This window comes from Macrobrachium rosenbergii, chromosome 20 (assembly GCF_040412425.1).
Source record: "Macrobrachium rosenbergii isolate ZJJX-2024 chromosome 20, ASM4041242v1, whole genome shotgun sequence".
Lineage (NCBI taxonomy): Eukaryota > Metazoa > Arthropoda > Malacostraca > Decapoda > Palaemonidae > Macrobrachium > Macrobrachium rosenbergii.
In genome coordinates this window covers 38043045-38062652 of record NC_089760.1, presented here as the reverse complement: position 1 = coordinate 38062652, position 19608 = coordinate 38043045, and the positions used below count along the sequence as shown (strand labels likewise).

At 38.2% G+C, this 19608-nt stretch overlaps 1 protein-coding gene and 1 long non-coding RNA gene across 7 annotated transcripts in view; one reads left to right on the top strand and one right to left on the bottom strand.

Annotated features, from left to right (window-relative positions):
- The first annotated feature begins 1839 nt into the window (after positions 1–1839).
- LOC136849287 (uncharacterized) overlaps positions 1840–19608 on the top strand; it is a 28635-nt gene continuing 10866 nt past the window's right edge. Inside the window, exon 1 of one of the 6 annotated variants that reach the window (XM_067122597.1) lies at positions 1840–2199. Coding sequence is in view for 1 of the 6 variants with exons in the window: in XM_067122592.1 (XP_066978693.1) it covers positions 12606–12861 (256 nt within the window). In the remaining 5 variants the exon portion in view is untranslated. Of the gene's footprint in view, positions 2200–12084; positions 12862–19608 lie in introns of those variants that run through there. The other 5 variants (XM_067122595.1, XM_067122593.1, XM_067122596.1 and 2 more) reach the window with 5 other exon arrangements.
- Positions 2495–19608, bottom strand: part of LOC136849289 (uncharacterized) — a 32475-nt gene continuing 15361 nt past the window's right edge. Inside the window, exon 2 of the long non-coding RNA XR_010856284.1 lies at positions 2495–3203. This is a non-coding gene — a long non-coding RNA (uncharacterized lncRNA). The remainder of the gene's footprint in view (positions 3204–19608) is intronic.

The following is a 19608-nucleotide window of genomic DNA, read 5'->3' as shown; positions in this document are numbered from 1 at the left end:
GAAGTAAACTGACTACAGTCAATGTACGTGTCATGTTATCGTAACCTTTATCAGGTCCTTCAAAACTCTAAGTTATCGGAGAACAATTACTGACATTTCACCGCAATCGCTTTCACATTATGAGTGAGCGACATTCATATGTAGGAATATCTGTGATCATATATAACACAAGAAAATCATGGTGTTATTCCTTAGGCTAAAAATTAAAGGGGCTAAACAAAAATTCGAACACCAATCAAATTATATTGGCAAGGGGAGCTTCAAACATAATTATTCTAATAATAATTCAAAATGATTCGTATACAATGTTTACAATGCATTCACGATTATGCCTATATTCTCAAGGACTAGCCAAAACAATGACGATGCATTTTCTTCTACGTAACAGCAGGTTCCAAGTCACTATATTAGTAATGACAGTTTACCATCCAAACGGGGGAAATCAGTGGAGGAATCTCGACAAGGGCACTGATGCCCTATACTCTAGTTTTTTTTAATCTGGCGAGAATACACTTAGAAGAATGGATCGTAGTTGGAATGGCTGACTGTAACGTGTCCGAATAGCATCAATGTATTTCACAAAATTACTTGTTGCCCTGAATGAATGCTTATCTTGGCCTTGGCCTATCTAATAACCCAAATTTCTCCCTCAAATGTATGTACTGTCTATTAACAAAACTAATAAATTGAGAGACTACATAAAAAAAGGTGTGTTCGTTAGTGCAAAAGTGAATGGCATGGTAGCCGAAGTCAATGTTTTGAAATGGGTTTCGGAGACACACACTATTTCGCGCTGAACGTTTTCCGTGTATTTCAACGCAAATAGGAACAAATTACACAAAGTATTAAAGCAACCATGTACTTATCAACACTTTCTAAAAAATAGATTCTATTTAAAACTTGGAAATAATAAACTTTACTGTATGTGCAACATCATGGGAGGTAAAACGGACACACCAAAATCGTATTTGAAAATAAATAAAAAGTATAATAATACTCAAACACATATTCGTGGTTGTATGACGTCACTGGTTTAAACGGATAAAATGGCACATATTAAAATGAACTTATATGATGAAATTAATTACTGCGAGACGCTAAATTTTTAAAGAATAAAACGTATATACGAAAAGTCCCGTGATAGGAGAAAAAACAGTAAACGTATATTACCTATATTTGAGTAATGGCGTAATTCAAATACAAAACTGAGATGAGATGAATTATTAAATAACGTAAATAAGAAAAATTGCAGATTAATAACAGACCGTTTGCAACAAAAGATTCTCAAATTTATACGATGGGTGACTTTTTAAAAACCTAGTTCTAATATATTAGTACCATTACGTACACATTTCAGTGATTAATTAAAGAATATATCTGCATAAATTGAGTATCTCTAACATGTGGAAAGTTCTCGAATCCAAAGCAATGTGATACCAAAGGTTTAAAACGTACCATAAAAAAACTGCCACACGTGTTTTCTGCCACATACGAATATCCAGTGACGTGTGCTTCAGATACGAATGCAAATATTCCTGTGTGAGGTCATGCGTCTGATTTTGTAATACAATAACGAAGTATTACGAAAAGGCACTGTTTCTCTACGTCATATACATTACATCAAGGCCTATTTGGTCTAGAGAATAATCGCATTACGCATAAAACCTGAGCTTCATACCAATGAACGTCAAGAGATGAAATACGTATGCGTGGCAGAAACATTCGATAAGAGTATAAAACCGAGACTTACGAAATATTACCTGACTTATCTGCCTCACTTCCCTTCTACTTTTAAACAGCCTTATCAAAAATCTACATTCCAACGTATTTCAACATCACTCAAGCGTTAAAAAAAGAAGAGGTTCTAGAAAACATTATTGCGGCTAAACGTTTTGCGCCTAAAAGGCTGCAGACACGACAGATATCGGGGGGACAGCGAGCTAGTATGACTGGTGAGAGAGAGAGCCACGTATTTCTCCGAACAAGTAACCAGGAGTCAATAATCAATAATATTTTGTAGTATTCTGCTAGGAGATTCAGCGCTTTCAAGCCTCTTACAAAGGTGACCCTCGCGAGTCGCCTTCAATATACTGTGAATTCAGGAAAACTCCTATGTACGGGGACGAACCAAGAAAAAGTGGAAAGCGTACTTCGATAATTCCTTCATCTCCAAGTCATTCGTGTCCATCTCACCAATATGTAAGTATATGATCAGAAACACTGCAAGAAAGATGTATATAAACCTCTAAACCACTGGTCGTATGCTGCAACTGCTGAAAATACGCGTAATAATATAGACATCTCGACCGAGCAAAAACCGTTGATTACAACGTGAGGAGCAAAGTGTGAAGAACGAGTTGAACAGATTAACTGAAATCAAATGCCAGGGGTTAATGTACGCTAAATACCGTACAGAGTATTGAGAGAAGCAAGACCAGGGGTAGAGTACTAGACTAAGAAAAGACCTAAATTTCGAAATGAAAGCTTCAAATGCCTGTTCTCAAAAGGTTCGAGTGGAAATTAATAACGTAAAAAAATAAAGTCAATGGCATAAATAAAAAGTATCATTAACGAGGTGGAATATTCCAACATCAAAGGGGATTAAGGAAATAACCGAATTACCACTTATTAAAGTTTCCTGGATTAAAAGTTCACCCAACAATGTAGGCTTAAGGCTTGTCATTTAGTCTTTCTCAGCTTAATCCCTGTTTGGGGTTACTTTTTTTTTGTATGTGAAAAAGGTAAGTAGGTGTTATTCATTATTTTTTTTTTAGTTATTCTACATTAGATACTACAGAATGTATATTTTTTCCTGCAAAATTATCAGCACTTTGCAAATTATTACAATGATATATGACTTTTTTTTTGCATTCCCGAATTAACTCAGGATTAATAGAAAAATAGGAAAATTACAATACTAATTACAGTAGTTGAGTCTGTTTTTTATTTATGTAGTGCTATTACGATACATCATCATTATTTTATTCGTGCAACATCACAAAGTTTGACCAGCGGGAGAGAAAAACTTTGATTTTATGGTTTATGTAACACTAAATTCACAATATTTCTTTTCAAGCTAAAAATAACGCCACCCATTGTGTAGTTATAGATAACAGCTTTGGCTACCGTTATTTTCTCGTATGTCCAGTTTCCACACCATCAGCACTGGGAGGAGAAGACGTCTTTTGTATCTTTCAATTTCACTGCAAAGTAAAGAGAGAGAGAGAACAGGTACATTCATTTCGGTGCTGGTGATAAAACGGTGAGGTATTTGATTAGTCCGTGCACTGTAATAAAGTCTCAACAAAAAAAGTCACAAATCTGGCTAGGAAAAAGTCACACTAACTTATGGTGGCCTGTAATAAAGTCACAGAAAAAAGTCACAGTTTTGGCTAGGAAAAGTCATGCTAACTTATGGCGGCCTGTAATAAAGTCACGGGAAAAAAAGTCACAGTTTTGGCTAGGAAAAAGTCACGCTAACTTATGGTGGCCTGTAACAAAGTCACAGGAAAAAAGACACAGTTTTGGCTAGGAAAAAGTCACGCTAACTTATGGTGGCCAGTAATAAAGTCACAAGAAAAAAAGGTGACTGAAAAAAGTCACAATTTTGGCTGGGAAAAAGTCACGCTAACTTATGGTGGCCTGTAGTAAAGTCACAGGGGAAAAAGTCACAGTTTTGGCTAGTAAAAAGTCACAGGAAAAACGTCACAGTTTTAGCTAGGAAAGAAAGTAAGGTAATCAAACAAAATTATTCAAATCTTCTTTTGTACATCTACAGTAAGATATATACATCGCAGTGATGCAATACCAGTTCTAGAATCCCATTAACCATTTTGTGTTAAATTCACTAATGTTTCACTAGCACAGCCACTTACTTTATGCAGGATGTGTAAGTGTAAATACACACACACACACATATATATTATATACGCATGTATGTATGTATGATATGCAGCAAAATATATATATATATATATAGAGAGAGAGAGAGAGAGAGAGAGAGAGAGAGAGAGAGCATAAATCTTACTCAGAAACAATAACATTGCCCTGGTTTTCTTTTTTTTCCCTGTGGCTTTTTTCATCTGACTTTCCTACCTGTGACTTTTTATGTGACTTTTTGACCTTTGACTTGTTTACCTACTTTACCCGGATTCAAGAAAGGCAACATTTTGCTCGCCCGGTTTTCTTTATATTTTTTCTATGTATGTACATACACAGGTAGGCTTTCCGCATCCTGTTTTGATGTGATATAAAGCAACGAATTGTGCATTAATTACTGTAAATTATACCACATGCTACTCCGTAGCAATTGTTCCTTGACAGAAACCAAATGAAATGTATATCTTTTATAGCAGTAATTCAAATTATTTTCTTAACGTCCAGTGTATATAGAAGTTGCATACTTTGTAATGCTTAAGACAGATTTTGCAGTGCAACCATTTAATGAGTAATTCCCCCTTAATATGTTATAATTCCCTTGTATCGTTGTCTGTCCGCACTTATATTTTGTAATACTACCTGAGTACCATATCAGCCCTGATGAAAAACGTTTGTCTAGTAATCAACTGGGTGGAAAAGGTACGTATAACACCACAGCCAATGCCATTCATTTGAGAGGGCTTTCCCCTATACGCATACCGCGTCCGGATTGCCTGTTGTGCTGTATTTTGTACGTATTTTTTTGCGCAATAAATTGTTTCTCTCTCTCCGTAAGTGTACACATATGTTTAATATGTGTATTTTCAACAAGCAGTGCCAGTGTTTAAGGGAAGAGCAGTTTTATTTAAGAATTTTGCAGGGGTAAGAAAATACTTGGCTACAAAAGGTTATTGCATCATTTCACCTTATGAATTTGTGCGTGCATTTACAAAGGCACGCCAATACAAATATACATATGCATAAAAATTACTCTAACATGGTAAAATATTTGTTTAGTCGTTATTTTGTATTCAAAACTCGCATTCTAAAGGAAGGAATATAGAATTTAGGCCACAAGCTAAGCAATGGGACCTATGAGGTCATTCAGCGTTGAAACGGAAATTGACAGTAGGAAGGTTTGAAAGCGTAATAGGAGGAAAACCTCGCAGTTGTTCTAAGAAAAAACTGTCACGAGAGTGGAAAGTAAGATGGAAGAAAGAGAATATGAACAGAGGCACAGTAAAAGGAATGAAATGGGTTGCAGCTAGTTGCCGAAGGGACGCTGCCAAGAACCTTAAGCAATGCCTCAAGTAACAACCGCCCCACCGCCCCCCCCTACGGAGAAGCACATTCGGAAAGCTTCTTCACTCCCTTACATTTTTCTTTCAACACTAATTTTTTATGCCTAACGTCTTAATGTACTTTCTGATGAAAAAAGAACGTTAATGTTACACTGAATACATAAATACCTGTAAGCCTTGGGACTCGAACTTTTCAAGCAGTTGTTCGACTTGTTACAATATCTGACCAACGTTTCGCGTCCCTTCCATTCAAGATATTTTCCATCAGAGAGGGAGAAAACAGCTTGACAGAAGCACTGGTGGACAGGCAAATGGACAATCTACCTTCATGTAGAACTACTGCATGATGGTCTGCCCTTGAAGAGTGTTTGACTGAAATGCCTTCAACTAAGCTGGAGTTGCAATGGCCTTGTACCTACAAACGAAAGCAAAGGCATATAAAGAAACTCCCATCATGCACCTCTATACGTGAGGACTGAAATGTCTTCCACAGCATGTGAATTGTGATGATGCCGTATTTCTGACAGGCTGAAGGACAGACAAACGCACGAATTCAGATCGACGTTCTCCCTTCACGCACTTTGTGCTAAGTTGAATAAAATCACTTTCACCATGTACGACGAGTTGCAGTGACCAGGTAAGTCTGACAGACAAACAGACTGATGATCTCTGTTCAAGTACATCTGTTCATGATGGTCTAATCTTGCACCAACATTGACTGAAGCCCCTTCGTGACATTTAAATGTATCGAAGAGACAACGACGATTGCAAGCTCACCACAACCAAGGGGCTACATTCCAACATTATGTAGACGCCCACGACCGTCAACCAACAATGGAAGAATTGTTACAAAGCACAGAGATCGTGTACAGAGAACCCCGTTTCCACAGATTGCAAAAAGCAGAAGCCGTAAGTGTTACCCAACAACGGCCTGCATTAAAGATTCAAAAGGAACATGGACCTCATCCTCCCTTCTTCAAGAAACCACAAGACATCTCTGAGAATCTGGGGGGAGAAACGAGCGGCAGAACTCCCTAATACGAGAGAAAATACCGGCAGCGGAGCAAATCAAAAACTGTCGGCCAGAGACGGAAATCACGCCTTCGCTCACGCCCTTGGTTGCACGCTTGGCACGTCCTACGGAGCACCAGAAATGCCCTTGCTGCACCACAGAATACGAGCGAGAGAATGTATCCCGCCGACCAACAGAAGTTCATCACTACAGTGACGTCATACTTTACAATTAAGGATTAGCTCGTAAGTCCACATGTTGATATAAAACTATTTATGTTAGTTTGTAATTTAGTCCTGAGGACGAAGCCGGTAGGAGAGGAAGCAGTCTGTCGACTATAAATGGAGCTAACGTGAATGATCTTTTCTTTATTCCTGAGAAGCTTACCTGAAGAGAAAAAGAAGGATAGACAGATTCAATGTCTAAATAAAAAGACAGCCTCTGCAAATAAAAATTGCGTGAGAGAAAATATGCATAAATATATATATATATATATATATATATATATATATATATATATATATATATATATATATATATATATATATATATATATACCGGGTGTTTCGAAATTAGAGCGGGCCCCCTCCACAAAACAAATGGAAAGTTATGAAGTTTTCTGCTATAGCCTATCTCCAAGTACATTATTTTAAGTTTCTATTAGGCTATTTTTCAATTTTACAGTTCCTGTATTTTCAGACTGAGTGATGGAGTTAGATACAGCCATGGCTAACGACTCGGAGGAAATCAGATGGACTGACCGAATCCAGGCTATAACCTTCAGAGAGGCCAGGGATGCTGGCGCATCCTTCATTTCACATTCCTGGATAGCTAAATACATTAAAAGAGATGAATCCTTTGTTAAAAGAAACTGGAACAAAAATCCATATGACTGTCATTGTGAAAAGAGTGAGAAACTTGGAAGGCCTGAAGTCCTCTCTAAGGAGTCAAAAGACATCATAGCTGAAGCAGTGGGTAAACCAAGAAAGTCTTTATGTAAATTGGCACTTGAACTAGAAACAAAAAGGGGAAAGAAGAGAAGTTATAGTGCTGTATGTCGTGAGTTGAAAAAATCTGGTATCAAGCCATTTCATGTTATCAGCAACCCCTACATCACTCAGCAACAGAGAGGAGACCATGCATGGTTTTGTGGTTCATTTCTTAAAGATTGGGATGAAGCTGACTTTCTCCATGTTGCTGCATCAGATGAATTCTTCATTTACACAGTCAGGAAGCCAAATCATAAAAATGACATTATTTGGGATGCAAAGTTGGATGATATCAGCAATGACGGGCACTATCGCCAAGTTGTGAAATTTCCTGGATGTTTGGGAATTTTTCTCTGTTTCACAGCCAAATGGTTAATGTGGATCACCAAAGAAAAACGACAGTCATGGAATGGCGAATACTTCAGAGAAACTGTGCTTACTGGTGGAGTATTTCCTTTCCTCAAAGATCCTGAAAATGTGTTATCTGTTGAAGAAGTCACATTTTTGCATGATTAGGCACCATGTTTCAAGGCTCTTTGGACACAGGAGCTGCTTCGAAACAGTGGGTATCGATTTCTTCTCGTCAAGTGAATCCCCAGGTAGCTCACCTGACCTTAATGTGTGTGAAAACATTGGTAGTATCTTAAAGGATCATGTTGAAGCGCGCACAGTGAACTATGATGGTATACCAAGCCTCGACAACCTGCAAAGAGAGGTGACTGAAGTTCTCAGGGAAATGGAGTTTGAGTCTCAGCTTTTTTGCAATTTGCTGAAATCATACCCCTCAAGAATGCAGGCTGTGGTACAGGCAGCTGGAGGCCACACAAAATATTAAATACTTAGAGAGAAACTTAAATAAATACCTGTTCGGAATTACTTTTGTTTTTGTCCATATCAATATGCTGCAGAGGGGGGGGCTCTAATTTCGAAACACCCTGTACTGTATATATGCTATTTGGGCATATTTTCTCTCATACAGTGTTTATTTTATTTAGACACTGAATCTTTCTATACTGTACTTCTTTTTCTCTTCAGGTAAGCTTCTAAGGAATAAAGAAAGATTTTTCACATTTGCTTCCACTTCTAGTGGACAGACTGTTTCCTCACCTACCGGCGATGTCTTCAGGACTAAATTACAAACTGACATAAACAGTTTTTATAACTGTTATATATATATATATATATATATATATATATATATATATATATATATATATATATATATATATATATATATATATATATATATATATATATATATATATATATATATATATATATATATATATATATATATATATATATATATTATATATATATATTTATAGTATTTAGAAAATTCGTCACTCCAGTCCGTTAGCTAGGAAATCAAATTTTGTGGTGGCTGGAGGAGACCCCACTAGGGGGGACAGAAAACCATTAGGGCACAAGGACCAGTCAGGATAGTAATTGGGCTGCTAGGCTGACCCTTAGCTGGTCTTAACTATAAGACCTATTTCCCTTCGACCTTTGTACTGGTTGTTAGTGCTTCTTCCAGATCTACCGTTGTCCTGTGCCTGCCAATGGGATTGAACAGGGCATCTCGGTGACCTCTCTCCCGGCTCACTCCTCGGCCCGCACCAGACCTCTACAGTGCAAAGTCACTTGAAACTTAACAGCACTAAGCTGGTGCTGTTCTGTCCTCTTACCGCTGTCCACATGTTGGAACTTCTGCGGTCTGAATCCATCTTTTGCAAGAGAGCTCCATGCACAGATGCAATAAGAATCCTGTTATGTGGCTCTCTGAAGTTCTGCCCCTGCCCCTGCGAAACAGTTGCCTAGAGCACTCATTTCCATCTTGTCACGTGCAAGAATCTTCTGCAGAAGCCATCCACAAGGGCCACGTGTCAGGTCTCTCGGCGTTACCGTTGTGCTAATGTTAAATAATTTATCAGCCTGTCTTAAGCAGTTTATAAGATTTGTGCTGACCTTTTATTTATTAGCTAACTTTAATTACACCTTTTATTGCACACTGCTTGTGCCTTGATGGCTGGACTGCCAGCCTATCCATATTAATCTCTAGTCGCAAAAGTTGTAAGTAAATTACTTTAAAGTAACCGACTGGTATGAATGGCGACCTTCACATTTTCTTTGAATAGATGCAATTTCAAGGTAAGTCATACTATTAATTACATTTATTGCTTATGTTCTGAGCTCTAGGTGTTGGCTCCTAAAGCAAATTACATTCAAAATTCAATTTCACTCTTCCAACCAGACTTAACAATATATATATATATATATATATATATATATATATATATATGTGTGTGTGTGTGTGTGTGTGTGTGTGTGTGTGTGTGTGTGTGTGTGTAGAATTACAATCCTGATAATGAGTGAATATTCTCTTCTCTCCTTTCTCTCTCTCTCTCTCTCTCTCAATATAGTTATCTATAAGGACTTGTATGAATAATTAATGCCATATTTCATTGAAAATATATTTACTCAACTAGCCTCTATGACTTTTGCACCCTTTTTTTTCTAATCATGATAATTATCTCGTTCAAATATCTTATAATAAAAAAATATACATATATTTTCGCAAAGGAATTTGTAATTCAGTCGGAAAGTCTACCACTAGGCATTTTAATCCCTCCACCAAAGTTCAAACATTATTTTCCTTCTCTCAAAACTTCCTAATTTTCTCAGGGCAGTTAACAGAGAAAAATGTATCAGAGGGCATGTTTAAACTCCTTCTATTGACCATTTCTACAGATGTTTTTAGTATCAAAGATAGTTCCTCATTGGACGGGTCGGTACCGTTCTCGGCTAGCACTCTGCTTGCCCGCGATCGAGTCTCCGACCGGCCAATGAAGAATTAGAGGAATTTGTTTCTGGTGATGGAATTTCATTTCTCGTTGTAATGTGGTTCGGATTCCACAATAAACTGTAGGTCCCGTTGTTAGGTAACCAATTGGTTCTTAGCCACGTAAAATAAAATCTAATCCTTCGGGCCAGCCCTAGGAGAGCTGTTAATCAGCTCAGTGGTCTGGTTAAACTAAGGTATACTCAAGTTACTTAGTATCAGAGACCATTTCTACAGATGTTTTTAGTATCAGAGACATGTTTATGTTCATTTCTCCTGAATGTGGGTATAAAAGATTAAATTTCTAAACAACCTCTATAACAACACTCTTCGTATTTGTTGTTTTCCTTTGCTTTCATAACTTCACTTTCATTTATTTAATCCGTCTTGTCCCTTTGCAAAATCAAAATCCAATTCTTCACATAAAAGACTTGTTATACAAATTTCCTGAGCGAGGTCACAATCATCATGAGAAGTCTTATGAAACACTAATTCATTAGCCACTAATTCACCAGACAAGCACTCGCTGCTTTCATCTGTCTTGCTGGAATAAACCTTTTCATTAATCAGTGGACTCTCCGTACCTAAATTATACTTCTTCAACATGTTTTTGAAGTTTACAGAATATGGATGATGACGGGTCCGCTCATTGGCCCAATGAAAACCCTTCCCCCCCATAAAAAAAAAATTCTTTAAAATGATCCTCATTCAGTCTCTGAATCATTATTACAACTTACAGGGCATTTTCAAGTGCCTGGCGTGAAAGACTGATTCTCTTTTCTCCTTAAAATTCATAGAGGGGGTTCTTGCTTTTTAACCGTTTTCCTGACCAGCAGACTTATATAGTTAATTTCCTTTATTTATATCCATGCTTGACATAACGGGAATCATCTTTTGCAAAATAGCCACCTGACTGTCTGCATGAACCCCGAAAGCACTGCAAGTGTCTTAATCCCCCCACCTCAACCCTTACTGATGACAAATTCGTTAATCGGACATTTGAGATCTGCAGTAAATTCCCAGTCCAGTGTCTAACGTCCAACAATCCCCATCCCCTCCCTCCTGATTAAATGATTACCTTATCTTTTCACGTACACTTGAATCTTAAATCTCTTAGATTGTTTGGATAGGTACAGGGTATAGGCAACCGAATCCTTATAGGAATGGGTTTCGTGGAATATGCAACGTTGTAAAAACTTAAGGAAAACGTTCATTACTATTACCTACAGGTATTTTAATCCTCATCTTTTGTCCACACGTATTTAAAGTAACATCAAACGTAGCAGGTGTCTGTTTTTGTTTTCATAGCAAGATTTTGCTAAAATATTGCTTCTAAAAAAAATATTGTCAACATATAAGAAAGCGGCCACATCATTGAAGAGTGGTACCACGGTAGGAGAAAGTGACGTTCCTGTAACCTACGGCACTTATCCTTTACAAACGTTTGAAATGGTTTGGCAGCAGTGATGAAATTCGTGCCGCCACTCTTCCATTTAAACATCGTCTTTAACGTCTCTCTCCGAATAGCTGGAATACTAAGTTCAACAGGAGATTTGTACATCAGCAATAAATATTCTTGTATTTTAGACTTTAATTTTAAACTTAGTACATAATGGGTATACAGTACTATACGTGGGAAATTTTTAGAAATGCAGCGCCGTTTTCACACTAAGCGGATGATCACAGGTTTCTGTGACGTAAGTGACCGCGACCCATATCATATATGGACCATAAGGACCTTGCCATTTTCATTACTTCGTTGAACTGGATCCTAAAGACTAACCATTTACGGGAAAGGATACTAACCGTTTACGGGAAAGGATCTTTATTTTTCAGAGAATTTCGTTCACTGAATAAACTGCTGAACACGGTGTTATGTGTCCTATATACTGCGCAGCCTCCCGTCAGCCAAGACTGAAACGTTTCCGCGCACAACTTAAAAATGAATTACGCCATGGCCCATGATCGACCGGGATGCTGCTTGACAGGAACGAGGAAGAGCTTTAGAAGAGGTCCGAGAGGTTAGTATTTCATAAACGAGTGAAGAGGGAGGTTACGCTGGTCCATCCCTAACACTCATCGTGGCCTTCCATCACAAAGCGGGGACACTTTGTCACTGCTTGTGCACCTTATTATCTGTGATTATTCAGTATTATACAATCAATTTACAATGGATGTTATCAAATACTTATCACTTTGTGAAAATCTAAAGTTTGGTGCTATACAATGCGACTGCAAATTGCTCCCAAGAATAAATGCATACGTACTCATATTACGTTATCTACACTACAATGGACTAAATTACAGTTTCAAGACAGATCGACTAGTAAAGCAAATAACCTTAAACTACAGGGGATAAAATGAAAAGCAGTATCATATCAGTAGGGGAGTAAAAACATAGCCACCATACGTATGAGCAAGAATTGTTATTGGCGGAGGATAGAAGAGTTGCCATGTGTTACCGATGAAGCAACTTCCACCAATATACACATTCAATCATTCACATTTTATTGTATAGTAAGGGAAGTAGTAGATACTTCAGAATGTTTCTGATGTACAAAGAGCCTGATTTTGCAAAGGAAATAAACATACTCGTTTTAAGGCAAATATCCCCAAACGTTTTCATTTTAACAGAACACAGCGCATTCCTCGCCCAACTACGCTCAACGGCACTGCGAACAAACCGCTGCCAAGCATTATCTAAAGTTTTCTCATTATTTTGTGTTATAAAATGTCTTAGAAGCAGCAAAGAAAAAGCAGAGAAGCGTAAGCTAAGACAAAACTTCATAAAAAAAACAGGTTAGTGTTCCTACAGCGCTCTACGTCTGTAAATGCTGCCCACCCTTCTCTGGGCCTGTCGCACAAACCGAGCAAGGGGGTGTCACGGGGTTGTGTTTGAACGAAAATACGTTTCAGATTACTACGTGTCGTGCTCTAGATGTAGTGAAGCGCGCGAAAGATCTTCTGGCCAACATTTTTGGGAAGCAAAGATGTCTTAAAATAATGCGGAGAGAAAGACTGTGACATTTTTTATCTTTACAAATATTAATGTCGTTAAATATCCAATTAACGATGCTCTGGCAATAATAATTGGCTTGCTGATAGCAACAACAAAAATATATAACAAACGCCTAAAACAGACGGCCAGTGAAGGAGTGGCTGTTATTTCAAATGATGTTATTCATTGTTAACGTACGTTTGTAAGAGCCCGACGCTGTCTCTTCCAAACACGTGTGTGTTCGTGTGTTCGTCAATCGTCATCGTCGGAATGGACAGGACAAAACAGGAGCGTCTGGTTTTCTTTCTCTACAGGAACGCGATTTCAACCATACAATATTTCCGTCTGTTTCTCCCTAAGCATTGTTGTCTTAATGTATGTACAATCACCACTACTTGCATTGCCATGCAAGCATTCTAATCATGTACTCATAATGTTCCAACGAATCTTCTGTATCAAACTGTATGTGTGTTTCTGTTTGTGAAGACGCCAAATGTCTCTCCATTTAACATATATTATGCTACTGCATTGTGAGACATGATTAACATACAGTGATGAAACATACATCAGTGGAAAGGCCAGGAAATTCTACATATGGCCAATTGCTTGAGATTCAAGACAGATTAATGGATACAATGCAGTAGCATAATATATGTGAAATGGAGAGACATTTGGCGTCTTCACAAACAGAAACACACATACAGTTTGATACAGAAGATTCGTTGGAACATTATGAGTACATGATTAGAATGCTTGCATGGCAATGCAAGTAGTGGTGATTGTACATACATTAAGACAACAATGCTTAGGGAGAAACAGACGGAAATATTGTATGGTTGAAATCGCGTTCCTGTAGAGAAAGAAAACCAGACGCTCCTGTTTTGTCCTGTCCATTCCGACGATGACGATTGACGAACACACACGTGTTTGGAAGAGACAGCGTCGGGCTCTTACACGTTAACAATGAAAAAATATACATAGTCTAATATTGCTTTATTTTATTCCATAGTATGTTGGTTATCATTTTGTTCTAAAATTTTAAAACTGAATTACATGCGTGATGCATAAAACTGAATTACATATGTGATGCATAATCATGAATAGACACAAAGAAGTTTATTCATGTTTTACACTGCTTCACTATATTGAATATTTATTCTCAAAAACTGACTTGAATAAACATACATCGACGTATAAGGACACTGCCTTTTCCAGCAGCAGAATAAATTTCCTTTAATTTTTCTACAAATTTAAAATAAATTTTTTTTTTTTTAATGTCTGGTTTTATCTGCCCAGGATACGGCTCATTCTTATCGATTTCAATGAAATCTTCTACACATTCAAGAACGATGCTCCCAACTTCAGCCTTCATTATACGCAATTATTGTTCCTGTGGAAAAGTTGCACTATTATAAATATATATTAAAATGACATCTGCGTCAGTTATTTAAAAAATAAATAAATCCGTTACATCATTAATTTGCTTATAAACACTCATAAATTCTATAAAGCTCGGCACTCTGTTTCTGACTGGAAAGTATTCTTCATCCAACGTTTCACACCAGTGCAGTGTTCAGGCGCGCCTGTTCAGGTCGTTTCGACGCAAGCATGTCCATTAAAGGCCTCTACTAACATTCAGGTATACCTGCGCAGGTGTGCCTGCACAGTTGACCTGTGCGGGCACACCTGAACGTTAATGTGGACAACCTGCGCAGTTTTTTATGACTGTGCAGGCGACCTGAGCAAATAGTTGGTCTCAATCGATATGCCACCGTCGAAACGACCTTCGCACGTGCACTACAGCGTTACTAATAAGCTTGGCACTTTCTCGGCTCAGTTCGTTTCCCCTCCTAGGATGGAGAGTTGCGCCAGTTAGAAACCAAAGTCCTGGCCTTTATTTTGAATTTAAAAATGTTTATACCTAAATTTATGATAAGTCTGATTTACTTATTTCTTAATCGCTGATACAGATGTCAGAATAACACATATTAACAATTTTTCCACAGGAAAAATAACTGTATAATGAAGGCTGAAACTAGCACCATCCAATTCTCGAGTGTCTTGAAGATTTAATTGAAATCTCTAAGAATATGCCTTCTCTTGGGCAAGTCAAATTCTTAGAATATCATAAGGTTATAAAAGCTGCATATTTTAAATTAGTCGAAAAACTAAAGGAGATTGATTCTACTGCTGACAAAGACGGTGCCCTCGTGTGCCCATGTATAGTCTGTTCATAGTTATAAACCATACATGCAAGTCAGTTTTTAAATGAGAATAAATATTAAAAGTAACGTAAAACTAGAACAGGTCTATTTGCGTCTATCCATGATTATGCATCATGTACGTGACTTAGTTTTTAAATGAGAACAAAATAATGTTCATCATAACAATGGAACAAAGTAAAGCAACAGTGTACTATTTGTGTTTGTTCACTGTCAACATCATATGTTAACAAGGAATAACAGCCACTCTTTCACTGGAAGTCTTTGTAGGCGTTTATTATTTTTTTTGTTGCGATCAGCAAGCCAATTATTGCCAGAGCATCGTCAGTTGACACCTGAGCTGCTACAGACAGCCGAGTTAAAAACTGTATCGTTACTGGTGAAGGTATGCGGGCACAGGTCGGCTTGTGCGGGCAGACCTGCCAGGTATATCTGAAAGTTGGTGGCGGCCTTAAAAAGGAAGAACTTGAATGTGAAAGGAAAGAACTTTCAAATCTGGAAACTGGATAAGGGGGAGAAATTCTGAAGGGGAATATGAATGTGTAGATTGGACTGGCCTACATCATACAAGGAAGAGGTATGCGAGAAGGTCAAAGCAAATCGAAAGGCTTTAATTATTAAAGAGCTGAGGAAGAAGAAAAATAAGCAAAAGCTAGAGAGTCAGAGGTGAGAGACCAGGAAAAAAAAGGAACCCTTGAGAAGAGGTACCGGCAAAATGAATAGATTTAGAATGAAGTAACAAGACTGGGACGAAGACTACAATAGGCTTTGGCTTGGCAATTGCACAGCCTTCTTCCTTGTCAGCTGACTCTTGCCATTTCTTCAACAAACGAGAGAGGTGGTTGGTTGACCGTTCGTGGGACTTTGAGTCCCACGTCTTTCTAATCTTATTTTTGATCAGAGTATTTAGGAGAGCCTTGAAGGTGATTCCGGACTTATAGGTGGCCTATCTTACATTGATTCCACTTCCCTGAAGAGAGACCACTTTCTCAGCACCCTTCAGAGCTTTGTGGCAAGAGCCAGGGCGATTATGGTGTTCAAGAACTTTCACTGAAATTTATTAGAGAACAACAGGGCGGCTATATTGTTCAAGAGCTTTCATTGACCTGTTTCTAAGAGCAGCAGGGCGGCTATATTGTTTAAGAGCTCTCAATATACTTTTTGGTAGAGTGCCTGGGTGACTATATTATTCAAGAGCTTTCAATGTATTTTTTGACAGAACACATGGGACTATTGTTCAAGAGCTCTCAATGTATTTTTTGACAGAGCACCCGGGTGACTGTTGTTCAAGAACTTCAATGTACTTTTTGACAGAGCACCTGTGTCACTATATTGTTCAAGAGCTTTCAATGAACTTTTGGACAGAGTGCCTGGGTGACTATATTGTTCAAGAGTTCTCAGTTTACTTTTGGCACAGTGACTATATTGTTCAGGAGTTCTCAAATGTACTTTTGGACAAAGCACGTGGGTGACTATATTGTTCAAGAGCTTTGAATGAATTTTTGGACAGAGCACCTGGATGACTATATTATTCAAGAGCTCTCAATGTACTTTTTGAAAGAGCACCTGGGTGACTACATTGTTCAAGAACCCCATATGTACTTTTTGACAGAGTACCTGGGTGACGACTAGCCTATATTGTTCAAGAGCTCTCAACGTACTTTTTGACAGAGCACCTGCGTGACTATACTCGTATTGTTCATGAGCTCTCAATATACTTTTTGACTGAGCACCTGGGTGACTAGATTGATCAAGAGCTCTCAATGTACTTTTTGACACAACACCTGCGTGACAATATTGTTCAAGAGCTTATAATGTACTTTTTGACAGAGCACCTGGGTGACTATATTGTTCAAGAACTTTCAATGTACTTCTTGACAGAGCACCTGGGTGACTATATTGTTCAAGAACTTTCAATGTACTTCTTGACAGAGCACCTGGGTGACTATATTGTTCAAGAGCTTTCACTGAATTTTTGGACAGAGCACTTGGGTGATTATATTGTTCAAGAGCTTTCAATGAACTTTTGGACAGAGCACCTGGGTGACTATTTTGCTCTAGCACTCTCAGTGTACTTTTTGACAGAGCACCTGTGTCACTATATTGTTCAAGAGCTTTCAATGTACTTTTTGACAGAGCACCTGTGTCACTATATTGTTCAAGAGCATTCAATGAACTTTGTACAGAGCACCTGGGTGACTATATTGTTCAAGAGCTTTCAATGTACTTTTGGCACAGTGGCTATATTTGTACTTTTGGACAGAGCACCTGGATGACTATATTGTTCAAGAGCTCTCAATGTACTTTTTGACAGAGCACCTGCGTAACTATATTGTTCAAGTGCTCTCAATGTACTTTTTGACTGAGCACTGGGTGACTATATTGTTCAAGAGCTCTCAATGTACTTTTTGACAGAGCACCTGGGTGACTATATTGTTCAAAAGGTCTCAGGGTACTTTTTTGACAGAGCACCTGGGTGACTATATGGTTCAAGAGCTCTCAATGCACTTTTTGACAGAGCACATGGGTGGCTATATTGTTCAAGAGCTCTCAATGCACTTTTTGACTGAGCACCTGGGCGACTATACTGTTCAACAGCTCTCAATGTACTTTTTGACAGAGCACCTGGGTGACTATATTGCTCAAGAACTTTTATTGTACTTTTTGACAGAACACCTGGGTGACTATATTGTTCAAGAGCTATCAATGTACTTTTTGACTGAGCACCTGGGTGACTATGTTGTTCAAGAGCTTTCACTGAACTTTTGGACAGCACCTGGGCGACTATATTTTTCAAGAGCTTTCAGTGTACTTCTGGACAGCACCTAGGTGACTATATTGTTCAAGAGTTCTAAGTGTACTTTTTTGACAGAGCACCTGGGTGACTATATTGTTCAAGAGCTCTCAATGTACTTTTTAACAGAGCACCTGGGTGACTATATTGTTCACGAGCTCTCAGTGTACTTTTTGACTGAGCACCTGGGCGACTATATTGTTCAAAAGCTCTCAATGTACTTTTTGACAGAGCACCTGGGTGACTATATTGTTCAAGAACTTTCATTGTACTTTTTGACAGAACACCTGGGTGACTATATTGTTCAAGGGCTATCAATGTACTTTTTGACAGAGCACCTGGGTGAATATGTTGTTCACGTGCCCTCAATGTACTTTTTGACAGAGCACCTGGGTGACTATATTGTTCATGAGCTCTCAATATACTTTTTGACTGAGCACCTGGGTGACTAGATTGATCAAGAGCTCTCAATGTACTTTTTGACACAACACCTGGGTGACTATATTGTTCAATAGCTTTCAATGTACTTTTTGACAGAGCACCTGGGTGACTATATTGTTCAAGAACTTTCAATGTACTTCTTGACACCTGGGTGACTATATTGTTCAAGAGCTCTCAATGTACTTTTTGACAGAGCACCTGGGTGACTATATTGTTCAAGAACTTTCAGTGTACTTCTTGACAGTGTACCTGGGTGACTATATTGTTCAAGAGCTTTCAATGTACTTTTTGGCAGAGCACCTGGGTGAATATATTGTTCAAGAACTTTCAATGTACTTCTTGACAGAGCACCTGGGTGACTATATTGTTCAAGAACTTTCACTGAACTTTTGGACAGAGCGCTTGGGTGATTATATTGTTCAAGAGCTTTCAATGAACTTTTGGACAGAGCACCTGGGTGACTATTTGCTCTAGCACTCTCCGTGTACTTTTTGACAGAGCACCTGTGTCACTGTATTGTTCAAGAGCTTTCAATGTACTTTTTGACAGAGCACCTGTGTCACTACATTGTTCAAGAGCATTCAATGAACTCTGTACAGAGCACCTGGGTGACTAGCTATATTGTTCAAGAGCTCTCAATGTACTTTTGGCACAGTGACTATATTTGTACTTTTGGACAGAGCACCTGGATGACTATATTGTTCAAGAGCTCTCAATGTACTTTTTGACAGAGAACCTGCGTGACTATATTGTTCAAGTGCTCTCAATGTACTTTTTGACTGAGCACTGGGTGACTATATTATTCAAGAGCTCTCAATGTACTTTTTGACAGAGCACCTGGGTGACTATATTGTTCAAGAGCTATCAAATGTACTTTTTGACAGCACCTGGGTGACTATATTGTTCAAAAGGTCTCAGTGTACTTTTTTGACAGAGCACCTGGGTGACTATATGGTTCAAGAGCTCTCAATGTACTTTTTGACAGAGCACCTGGGTGACTATATTGTTCAAGAGCTCTCAATGTACTTTTTGACTGAGCAACTGGGCGACTATATTGTTCAACAGCTCTCAATGTACTTTTTGACAGAGCA